General features: G+C 38.0%; 1 protein-coding gene across 4 annotated transcripts in view; it reads left to right on the top strand.

Annotated features, from left to right (window-relative positions):
• mast4 (microtubule associated serine/threonine kinase family member 4) overlaps window positions 1-12,838 on the top strand; it is a 101,809-nt gene that overhangs the window by 10,423 nt on the left and 78,548 nt on the right. For all 4 annotated transcript variants that reach the window (XM_044095847.1, XM_044095845.1, XM_044095844.1 and 1 more), the window contains exon 2: window positions 11,363-11,516. In XM_044095847.1, the coding sequence (XP_043951782.1) occupies window positions 11,363-11,516 (154 nt within the window). The remainder of the gene's footprint in view (window positions 1-11,362; window positions 11,517-12,838) is intronic.

The following is a 12,838-nucleotide window of genomic DNA, read 5'->3' as shown; positions in this document are numbered from 1 at the left end:
CACATTTTTACTTTTTCTGTCAATCCAGTCTTTGTCCAGGCTTGCCTGTTGGATTGAAATATGTACTAGTTTACTCAGGCAAATAATTTACAACTGAATTTCACCGGCAAACAAAGATGACTTCCCTAAAAGCAAAATCAATATAGATGGATGACTTTGTTCAAGCTGACCATGTGTGAGACGAGACGCTGAGATCTGCAAACAATGTTGGCTTGACAATTCAGACCAACGCAAAGTATTGCTGAGAAGTTGTTTACAAAATGCCTGTGCCACAAAATAAAATATTTTAAGGGTAATTAATGCAAAATGGAAGAAATCTAGTCACTTTATTAGTAGTACGTGAATGGAGACCCTGTGATGGTAAATTCTCTACTGAATTGCCTTTGTTTACTTTTTTAGTTCACTACTCAATCATTATATATATATATAAGTAATACTCTAACGCCTTAAAATGTATGCCTAAAAATGCCTTAACCAACTTCTGCTAATAAACAGATGTGAATTCATATGAAAGTAGATTTTTTTAAAGTATTTTTTTATTGTTAAACTTGCAAAACACACTCTTTACTTGTGTTGATGTTGAAGCTAAACTGAATGAGAAAATAAGAAGAAAATGTGGATAATGTTTGCCAAATGTGAAAATGTCTGAATCACAGTGCATGTTTGTGCTTTAACCTGCAACTTTAATTCCCATAAAGCTTCAACAGGTCTTTGTAATTTAATCGCCACTTTTAACCCACCAATCCTCTGGGCGTTTAATTCATTGTGACACACAGTGACCTTTATCTGGCCGGCACGTTTACTCTGCGAGGATCTGTTCCCTGAATTTGGAAGGTAAACAGCGAAGCGGAGCATCAGTGCCTGCTTTCTGTATCAACAGTTGCTTATGGTTGATGATGTTTAGCCGATTCCTGCGTGCCGGCTCGGCCCGCATGTTGTACCCCTAAATAAGCGGCCGTTTGTTTCAGCAGGCAGGACGATAAGAAGAACATCCCGTGTCAATGTTCACTTTGAGATTAAGAGGATTAGCGCAATCTGGTTAAGGCTCTGTTCAGTCTTGCAAGGGGCTGGCTGAACACAACCTGTCATTGATTTTTGACTCTTCTTTCCCGTCCTCTGTCGAAGGGTTTCTGGTTGTAATCCCTGGTTTCTGCGCTGCATTTAAAGTGATGTGGATGACGTTTGTTGGTGCCTAGATAAAATGTCCCTTGGCAGGAATTTAATTGTCCCTCAGGATTCATCCTCTAATGGAAACAAGGTAAGAGACGGTAGTTCTCTAACAACTGGGTTCACGCATAAACAGCAGGACTGTTATATCATAAATATTGTAAGCGGTCTAGTCTAAAAACGAATCTGAAGGGGCTTGTGGAATGAAGTTACTCTTATCTCTTTTTACAATCAAACCTCATGATCACAGGGTCATGCAGCAGCCTTCTCAAAGTTACTTTAAGACTATGAGTTGATAAAAACCCTCAAATATACTCAAATAATACATCATTACCAAATATAACTTGTTCTCTGGCCTGAGACCAGCCTGCACATAATATAAAATGCATATGTTAAGTCTCTATGGTCCCTCTGCATGGAAAAATAAAGTTAATTGCCTGGACAAATGGTGCAGAGTTCAGTTCTTTCCAGTGCTGAAAATGATAAATCTCAACATAGATGATGGTATGAAATTGAAGAAGGAAAAGACTGCTGTTTACTTAAGGTCTTGTCAACACAGGAAACTGAATTCTCCAGGGAGGGCAGAGAAAATCCTTGCAAAACTTTGACTCTTTGCTTGTTACTTTAATTTCTTCTTCACAGCCAGTGACTGTGCCATTAAGTACTCTGAGGTCTTGGAGATGAAACGCCAGAGTTACACACACTTGCTGTGATTTGAACTGTAAAACATTTCACCTCTGTTCTTCCTGTGATTAAACACTTGGATAGTCGAGGCTGGGAGCAGGCGAAGAGGGATTTGGTCTGGAGTGGAAATCATGGCGGGTGGAATAGGACAGATGCGAGGGGAGAAGGAGGGGATAAATGTCAGCTTTTCTAGAACCTTCAAGGATGCATTACGCAATCATGGACATTTTTTACTTGGCAGGATTTATTGAACCATTTTTCAAAAAGAGATGCCTAGTAAAAGTAAACATGAGTTGTAGTAATAAAACCAGAAAGGAACAACTTCATGGTGGTTAGAAGACGGTCTTTACTTGAGCCTGATGATGTATCATATCCCAAGCTTTAATGGCATTCTTCGCATTTTATTTATTTTAGCACTGACTCAGAGAGTCTCTTTATTTATTCGTTTTGATTCAGTCATCTATAACAAACTGTGCTGAAGAGTCTTCTACTGAAAGCATGGGGGAAAATGTCTCGTTATAGGTGAAAAAAATCAGCCAGTGAAGCTAATATATTAAGGAACTATTTACTTAAAACTAGCTCTTATATCTTGCTTAAAAGATCCTGAAAAATAATTTTTTTCTTATTTAAAGTGTGCAAAAAATATTTCCACTAGAACCTAAAGGACAAAATACTTTAAGATTTAGTGTTTTCGATCTCTGATGTAAAAACCTCATTGCACATAATAAAAATTGGAATGATGTTGTCGCCAAATGTGCCACAATCACTTGTTTGGTTTAAGCAACAATTATTTTTAGAGATTTGTTTTTCTTCAAGTTGCTTTTGTATGATAATTAAAAATCTCTTTGACCTGGAAGAAAAATGAAATTGGAAGAAATCTGTGGGGCGAACTGATTATTACACCAATGTGCCAGGGGTATTAAGTCACCTGATGGCTTTCTGCAAGCGATATTCACTTTTAATGCACTCATATGTTAAGTGGCTTATTCATAGTCAATTCACTGTTTCCCTCAGTTTCAACAAATGAAAATCTGTATTTGAACAGGGCTGGGTAATTTGCACCACAATGCTTTTGACAAACTGCGTTGTCCCGGCGATCAGTTCATCTTTTCAAACGCTACTCGTCTCAAACAACTGGGCATCGACTCCCCAATTAAAGCAAGAGACTCTCTCATCTGTGAAATCATCCTCAAAATGTTATGCAAACTGCCTGTAATTCAGTAGGAAATTAATTTAACACCAGCATGATGAAATCACATTGTGTAAGCGGTAGTATTTTGTCTTTTGTGGCTACTAATTTAACTTGAACATGTAAACCTACACATTAGAGACATTTTGTTACCAAGCATGTAGACTTTTTTTTTTCCTTTGGAGAACAGAATTTTTTTTTTGAAAGCTGTTCTCTAGAAATGATTCATTATCAAGAACTTGTGTTATTCTCAGAAGGAAGTGATGAAGAAACAATGGCCGGGAGAGCAAAGAGTGAATCAGGACGGCACTGACTGGAAGCAGGTGAAACTTGCCTTGATGTATGGGGTCTCTCTTCCTGTTTCACTGTAAACCTGAGAATATTGGGCCTTAGCAACCGATGAAAGTTTCTAACAGCAAATTGTTCCCCCTTTAAAAAGTCCCCTTCATCAATCTCCGGGAAAATGAGCAACATGTCACCACAATGCCTTCTCAAAAAGAGACGATGTCCTGCTGAATGAGGATGTCTGAAAGTTACACATTTGCAGAACAGTTTCCAAGGTTTACACATTCACGTCACGCTGTTGTATATTAAAACATTTTATTCGAAACGTTGAGTTTGATGGTTAAAACTATTAAAACTCCTCCTACGTGTGTTGCTTTCATTCCTCAGCCTGGTGGTACAGCTTTGGCATTGAGTGTGTCGATACTGCAACGTTTTTATTGGCTTGAACTACTAAAGTATTAATTCCTCAGCCTTGGGAAATATTTGTCTAATCTTGTCCGTGTGGTGAAATACTGTTGTTTTTTTCCTTCTTCCTGCTCTGTCAGTTTGTTAGTGTTGCGTACAAAAGACGTTTCACTCCTTAGCACCCAGTGTTTTTCCCACCTTTAGGGTATTTAACTTCGGTAATCTTGAATCTTGGCTGGTAAAATGCAAATACAGGCTTACAGTCTGTGCTTAACGCTTGTTCTGCTTTCTGCAGCTTGCTGCTTTTCTGTCAAGTTTGGACGATTCACCCTTCATCTATAAAGCAATGATAACCTAAGGGGCCATATATTTTTAATGCAGTTTTTTTTTAAACAGTTTTTTTTCTCATTTCACTAAAGATCTAGTCATCAGAATGCAGTTTGTAGTAAAATTGTGTTTCTGAAATGTCCAAATATTTCCAGTAGACATTTTAAATCAGTTTATGTAGTTCCAAATCATATCAAATGTTGTCTCAGGGCACTTGGTTGGATAAAAGTTTTCTATCCATGGAAACGTTGCACCCTTTTCTGAATGGACGTGTAGCGACGGCAGACAGTCGGTCGCGTCCTGTCCCCCTTTCTGGGAGTTCGAGAAGACGGAACAGAAACTCGAAAACACAGCAGAAGGAGTCAAGTAAACTTTGTTTTATTGAAAAGGTTATTTGTAGGAAAAACTTGACTTCTCCATGAAGGTGTCACTTGAAACAGAATGCCAGGTGAAAAATAAAGTTACAGCTGAAGGGACAGCAAATGATAAAGAGTGGTCTGCATGTTCCCCAGAAGAAAAGCCCAAAGCGCTACAGCTATACATGTAGTTAAGCATTCAAAGTCGAAGCTTATCAAAAAGGAATGTTTTAGGCCTGCTTGTCCTAAATGTAGACAAGAGTGTTTGCCTCAGACTAAAACTGGGAGCTAAAGAGGAGCTTAATAAGGAAAAGGTTCCACTTTAGAAACTTTAAGAACCATCAGTCTGAGATTAAATGGGTCTGTTGAAAACCAATGGTATGTAATATTTGATGGAGCTTAACTATTGAGAGCTTTTCATAAGCAGGAAGAATAGTTGGAAACTATATTCAGGCTTTTAACACAGAGAGCCAATGTAGAGAAGTTGAGGTTAAAAAAATATTTTCCTTCTCTCGTGTGACTATTGTTTTCTATTTCTATTTTTAAATAATTCATGATTGAAATAACTGCAATAGTTCAGCCTTGAAGCAGCAAATGCATAGACTCGTTTTTCTGCATTGCTCTGGGACAGGATATTTAAAATTTTGGCAATAGCACAAAGGTGAAAGAAAGTCCTGCAAACATGTTTTAGTATAGGAATTTTGATGTCCTGGTTAAAGATAACACCAAGGTAATTGACTTTATCATCAGAGATAATTTAATGCCAAGCAGAGTAAATGACTAAGCAGTTAATTTTCCATCAGCTCAACAATTTGCTATGTTTTATTCCGATAAAAACTGTAATGATGTAATGAAAAAATAACTGGCCCAAGGACTGAACCTTGTGGTACTCCATTAGTAACTCTGGAATCTGTAGGTTGTTCATTAGCATGAACAAACTGGAATATGTTAGAAATATGATCTAAAAAAGTAAGCTGCTTTTCCCTCGTTTCCAGTGGAGACATGTGGCACTGGTTCAAGTTCATGTCTGGAAACTGGAACAGGTTCCACACTATGTTGGTGGGAAAGCCCTTTAAGTTGTGGCAGCATCATGCTGCAGTGACATTTTCTTCATTCTGCACAGCTGATAAAACAGAAGATTAGAGCGATTAGAAAAGATTAGATGTGAAAATCAGCATAAATGTAAGTGAATCTGGGAAGAAAGAAGGTTGAAACTGCAAAACACTTGTTGAGGTTCACCTTCCAGCAGGTCAATAACCCTTAACATACAACCAGACCTACCACTGGTTTAAAAGGCCTCGTCAAACCCAATTGAGAATATATGGCAAGATTAGTACTTGTGTTAAGTGTTTGCTCAGAGGAAGTGGTGACACACCACACTACTCATATATTTACTTATCAAAGAAAAATGGGGGATTTTTTTTTTTTTTTTCTCACTGATGAGTTGTGTGCTACATTGAATTTCCTTTAAACACACTATGTTAGGATTAGTTTCCCTCTGGGCATAATTTGTTATTGAAAGTATTTGTCCGTATTCCCAAACACAGCTACGTGACATCAGACTTAAACAAGATATTTTCTCATTTTTTAGTCTGCGTACAGTCAGTCTGTGTTGAGCAGCTCGCCTTGTGTTTAGCGGTTTGCTCTCTGCTTTGGTAACAAAAACCCTGTTGATATTGTCCACTGTGAATCAGGCTCAGGGTGGAAACGAGGATACGGTGAGAGAGGGAGGAAAGGTGCTGCACTCAGGAGCTCCGTGCGACCCCGCCGCAAATAGAGAGGAATGGTGGGTGAAAGGCCAGCGGCTGCTGCCAAAACTGAAACCAGCGTGCTATTTGCTGTGGACACAGAAAGTGAACTGGGACCGGCTTGACTTCAGGGCTTTCCGTGTAATCAAATAGGCATTTAAAAGGCTGACACCCACTCTTAAATCAACGCAGATGTTTTGAATGGAACGATATCGCACTATTATGCTGCTGTGTTAGCCTCTTAAATGCTGATATGTATAGAGGGGGAAGCATGAATTTACTGATTATCTCGGTGATTCATGGCTGGCATGAGTGGCCTGTAATTACAGCTTAGCTAATGCAGAAATCACTTGGACTCATGTAGCTTTGGCAGCCTCTGCAGATCTACTGGCTCGCATTTTTATCATGGTCATTATAAAAAATAAAAGCAAAGATCACAAATTATACCCATCTAAACTAGTTTTATGGTGATTGTGCTGTATATATATTTTTTTAGTAGCTAAATATAGTACTTTTGTAACAATGTCTGGTTGTATTCTCCAGTGAAGGAAAAAATGACTGCTCTTATTGTCTTTTCTGTAAGTAGGTGTTTTACAGTGCTTTGCAAATGTATTCAAATGCCCCCGACTTTATTACATTTTGTCATGTTACAGCCAAAGACTCCGGTGTATTTCATTAGAATTTTCTTCACTGTAAAGTAAAACTCTCTCTCGATACTTAAAGCCATTCGTCATAAAATACCCCACGCTGGTTGGATTTAATGAAAATGCATTTAAGTTTGTGATTGGAACACAAAAAGATGTGGGAAAGTTCCAGGGATGCAGACATTTTTGCGTAGTACTGAACAAACCTTAAATATGTGCACTGACAACCTTTGAGATAAGAAGAAGTCCTGGTTTTTTCTTTTTTAAGCCACAGTGGTAGGCAGTCAAGAGAAAATTTGAAAGCAGCACGGGAAGCTGAGACATACAGGACATCTGACTGAGATCCCCATCTCTGCGTCGTCCTTCGGGTCATAGATCGCCTTACGTCATGGTCAGACTTGTATGAGTGCATTTCAGAATAGCCCTTCTTGAATTTCCTGGCGCAGACCAATACGGCTTATACCCATGTTTGTCTCGCCACATACCTGAAAGCTGCTTACAGGGTTTGGTGGTTGTGTGTTTGCTATAATGTTACATAAGTTCCTGGGCTCAGTTTTTTTTTTGTTTTTTTTAATAATCTGAATATGTTTGTCTTTGAACACCTGGACACTGTTGCACCATCTGCTAACAGGATAAATTTTGGTTCCATTCCTCCACCTCTGGGTTTTCTTTGCTAGACAGGGAAGGGGAAACATTTAAATTAACATCAACTGTGGTTTGGGTTTGCTTGTGTCCATTTATTTCTAGAGAATTTATTAAGAAGCAAATTTGTACAGAACATTTTCCATCTGAGATGTAGGATTCTCTGCTTATTTTGTCATAAGATAGGTCTTTTGGTTGCCTTGACCTAAATGTCTCACTTATTGAAAAGCCAATAGCTTCCAGTAGCAACTGATGCAAACTTTAGACAAGCAAGAGATTTATTTTTAGCTTGGAGATCCAGGGCTGATTGAGTGAGTCACTCAAACTATTAGCAGCCATAATTAAAAAAGAAACACCTTGATTGTTTTGACAACCCAATCAAAATTTGAAGCTGCCTCTCAATCTTGAAATAAAACCCAAAGTTTATTTTCTTGCTCTGCAGAAGATCTCTGACAGGAAATCACTGTTTGCTGTAAACACAAACAACACAAGCTTTTCCTGTAGCCTGATAAACACATATTTTTTGGTTCACTGTTATTTGGTGAAACCTGTGGCTAAACATGTTTCATGTATGATATGCTGAATATGCATGGATGTGATTTAAATATATTAAGAATGCTCCTGGTAGATGCTAGTGTTGCGCTAGAGGATGTTATCTGAGCGGTTCATCTTCTGCCCCAGCGCTGTTTATTTTCTAAATATTAAGCTGGTGGGTGTGCAGTGCTGTTTGTTTCCATTTGGCTGCACTTGCTGCAGTGCAGTATCGAAGTCAGGGTGCATCACTTTAATACAGTAGTTTTGGTAGTTGCATCAGTTGACATGCATTTATTTTGCATCAGGTATTTTTATTTGAGGAATCTACACTTGTGAACTTTATGAGTTCGTCTTTCATTTGAACATTCTAAAATCTTGGAGCTAATTAATGCTATACTTTGAAAATAATTAAGGAATATCAACCTTTTTAGTTTCATAGAGGTATATGTTTGCTGTGATGATTTTGACGTCACTGGCAGATCAAGTTGTGGTCGTCTTTTCTCCCGTTTACAGGCAATGCAGCGCAATAGGAATGTTCTCACTTTCTTGTCATTGTTTGCTTGCAGTGGCTTTTTCATCACTGGAAGTGATCATGCTCGTAGTTTTGTGTTGACTAGTGTATCGGTGACCCTTATTGCACATTCTGATGTGCAAAAGTTCATTCCTTTTGCGTGAAAGTTTGATTATTTCCTTGGTTTTTAAGACCGAACAACAAAAATAAAAATATTTTTCTTTCTTTAAAAATATCGTGTAGCAGATTTCCTTTCAAGAAATATAAGCAAATTTGTTTCATGTAGCATTTTGTTTTGTTAAAAAAACAAAAATGGTTCCCATGGTCTAAACTTTCACCAACTAAAATGTTTCCATTAAGCTGTTAAAAAGTGCAACTGTGTTGCTAAATGTTACTCAATGATTCCAACCAGTCATATTTTGAAACATGGGCACAGTGTTTATTGCCCCCATGAATAGCAGAAATAATAATTTCAATTATATCAATCATTGAGGTTTGCGAACCTTTATATTATGAAATATCTAATTATCTTGCTAACTTTTTTATCTCTTGCATTAACAAAACAACATTGCTCATCCCCATTGGCAAGTCTAAATTTTTGTGGCTTGCCAATAGGAATGAGGGATGGTTGTAACTGTGTTACTTTCTGCATTGACTGAGATAATGCTGCCAACAACTAAATATCCTCCTTCTTCTGCGATTAAGTTTTTACTTTACGTACTAAATAATCATTGACAAGATGCAGTCTCTTGAATTTTCTTACATTGAAAAGTTATTTTTATTTTATATATATATATATTTTACCAATTTACTGAACTTGACTGAAATATTTGGTAACTTGAATCATTTGGAATGGGCTGCACAGTGGTGCAGCTGGTAGAGCTGTTGCCTTGCAACAAGAAGGTCCTGGGTTCGATTCCCGGCCCGGGGTCTTTGCATGTTCTCCCTGTGCATGGTGGGTTCTCTCCGGGTTCTCCGGCTTCCTCCCACAGTCCAAAAACATGACTGTCAGGTTAATTGGTTTCTCTAAATTCTCCCTAGGTGTGTGTGTGTGTGTGTGTGTGTGAATGGTTGTGTGTCCTGTATGTCTCTGTGTTGCCCTGTGACAGACTGGCGACCTGTCCAGGGTGACCCGCCTCTCACCTGGAACATAGCTGGAGAGGAACCAGCAACCCTCCTGAGCCCATTAGGGACAAGGCTGAACAGAAAATGGATGACTGGATGAATCATTTGGAATGCATGTGTATGATTGGACTGAAATTACTTTTTGCTGTGTATTACAATGACATTTCTTGCGAATTGGGGCTATATGAATAAATTGGAAAGAATTGAATATTTTTACTTAGTTTTGCTATGTTTTTTCTATTATTTCACAGGTTTCATAGTGATAAAAACCAAATCACTAGGACAGAGAAACATGTGCATACATAACCAAGAACAAAATATTTTGAGTACTTACTGAACTATTCTGTTCAGTAACTTATGCAACATATGCATAAACATTGTGCAGAGCTTATATACATTTCTTAGCATCTTAAATTGTAAATTTTATATAACAACCAAGAAGAAAGGACACATTGAGTGTTTATTGCTGTTGCTCTTGCTACAAAGGTTTGCTTGTATTTGTCCTAGGAGAGCTTGGATCATGAATTATCCCTTGGGGAAAGCAGAGGGCATTTCCTTCCACACACTGCTCTCACCTCTGTGTATCTTTGTATTCTCAGGGAGGGCCTCTTCCTCCCCATTGCGCTTTGTTATGTTGTCTGAGCTTAACAGTGTCCTCTTCAAGGAGCACAATAGGGCTACAAGAGACAATGCTGAAGAATGGAATATGTAATCAGTTTATTCCTGTAGCTGTTGTTTACTAGATGCCTCCGACAACGAGGTTTTCAGTTTTAAAATTGGATTTTGACATAACTGGTTTTCCATTTTTGTCAAGCAAGAAAATTGCCTCTCGTTTGTATATTTTGCTGAAGAAGAGGCAATGTTGCGTCTCGTGTATTAATCAACAATAATTTGGTTTAGCGATTAGCCATATTAGAATAATTAAAAAGGCATTTTCCTGGATTTACTGGACGATAAATTGTCCCAAAAGTTATTGTGATGAACAATACAATTTTTGATTTGATATCATTTTTATGGTAATTGCATAATAATCCAAGAACATATTTTCAAAGATCAATAAACTTCAAAGTCTAACAAACTTAAGATATTTAAAATAAACAAAATAATCAAAACAACAAATAAAATGAATTATAAAGTCTCTGTAAACTCAATTGTCTTCCAAACAATACATAAGAAAGTTAGTTGGGACCAAAGCACCAGACTGAATATATCCAGTTTTTGTATGAAAAATGATAAATCTTGCAAATGAAAGTGACCGACCCTGTTTTAACAACAGCCTGGTTACTACCTTAACTCTGACACTTCCCAGCACTTCCAATATTTCCAAACTCATCGTCTTTCATGACCAAGGTCAGCAGCTCAATCATAAAACAAAGAAACTTGGCTTTCCCAATGTCTTGCTCTCTCTCACTACTTAGCAGCCTGAATGCACTGCATACCTGTGTCGCCATATTATAGAAATCTTTTCTTCTTGTATATAACTGAGGTCTTCTCAGTCTCCACACACTGAAGCGTATTCTCATCTGCTTAACCTGCAAGTTGAAATTATGCAATTCGTTCTAGGAACTGATTTTTCTGTAGTTGCTCCTTTGGTTTTGTTTTTCTTTTTGCATCCTTGCAGTCACAAAGTCTGATATCATTATTGTTTAAAGAAGAACTGGCATTCCTTCTACGAGGGTGTCTCGGGTCCAGCTGTGTTGCATCTTCCTTCCAGTCTTACCCTCTTTTTCTTGCTTTGCCTGCAGTTGGACAACATTCTCTACCCACCTCCGATACTCCTGAGAAAGTCCAGTATTCCTGAGCTAACCCACGGAATAAGTCCTGCTCTCAAATTCAAGCGGCAGCTCAACGAGGATGGAAAACAGCTTCGTAGAAGAAGTCTTGGTGGTGGCTTGACAGGTAATTTCTTCATGTCTGTGTTCGTTCTTTACATTTTACCACCAGATTTGGATTTAAAGTAATCTAACATGTGTAGTTCCCTCTTTCTGATTTGTCTTTCTGTTTTTATTTTACAACACCAGTATGACTCATCGCTTTGGCATGACAAATAAGAAAAGTGTGACATATTTTGGTTTCAAAAGCACATGGAGGGACTGTTTGTGGATTCCTGCACAGCCCATGTTTACAGTAACTAATCCTACAAAGACAATAAGAAGGCTCATCTGGATCATTTTTCTGCTGCCTCCTGACAGTAACCCGGCTTCACTAATCATTCTTCCTGCAGCTTCAGAATGATTTGTCATGGTTAATATCATACACAGAGAAAGATTTTACACTAATGGTAACCACATCTCTGCCTACAGACCAACATGGTTGTTAGCTAATGGAAATAAATAGCCAACGTCTTTTCACCCCAGACAAAACAAGTTTGACTTTAAATATGTTTGAGTAGGAAGGAGCGAAATTTAAGGACTTTCAGTCGATATTTAAATTTGACAAGTTCAGTGGATTAACATAATTGGACATATTTGGAAAAAGAGGATTGGCGGATCCTCCTGTGAAAAGTTTTCTCTTAATCTACCGTGTTGCTCAGAATGGCTTGAAGAAAATCTGTTCACATGCACAGGGGCCTTCCTAGGTGAGGACAGGAGACAGCTTTCAAACTTGCCGGGCAAGTCTAGTGAGCCACTTCAGACAAAATAATCGCAGGTTTTCCAACACGTCGCTCAATGTTTTTCCGTCTATGTGAATATAAAAGTTGCCTCAGAGGGAAGTTGTGGAAAACTCAAAGACTTTTACCAGAACAACCCCATTAAACTGAAGTAGATGATTATTGGTTAACAGCCTGTTTATTAAACTTAATGTGTGAATTAAATATTTTATACAGCACCTTGTTTGATTTAGTTCTTAAGCACAGTGGCGTTTCAGTATGAAAAGATTCTCTCCCTCTATTTTTAACTTATTCAAAGGGCCACATTCAGGTAGTGAGCAGGGTGGATTCAATCTGTGGGTTGCTAATTAAATAGACTTATCGTAGAACAAACATTATTTAAGATTTTGCCTTTCAACCAGCTGTAGCTATTATTCGTTTCAGCTGCCTGCGTAATCGTTTTTGGTTTATGTCTCTCTTTTTTTGTTTTTGCTCCACTGTACAGTCTAAAGACTGTCACACGTAATTCAGAGAGCCAGTCAAAACTAGCGGCTCACAGGGCGAGACGATGCGCGATACAGGGTTCATAAAAATGAGCTGTATTATGGGGAAAACAAATAGTACTAATTTT

The sequence above is a fragment of the Gambusia affinis genome, linkage group LG17 (assembly GCF_019740435.1).
Source record: "Gambusia affinis linkage group LG17, SWU_Gaff_1.0, whole genome shotgun sequence".
Taxonomy (NCBI): Eukaryota; Metazoa; Chordata; class Actinopteri; order Cyprinodontiformes; family Poeciliidae; genus Gambusia; species Gambusia affinis.
The sequence above is the reverse complement of the archived record's forward strand: the minus strand, read 5'-3'. Positions and strand labels throughout refer to the sequence as shown.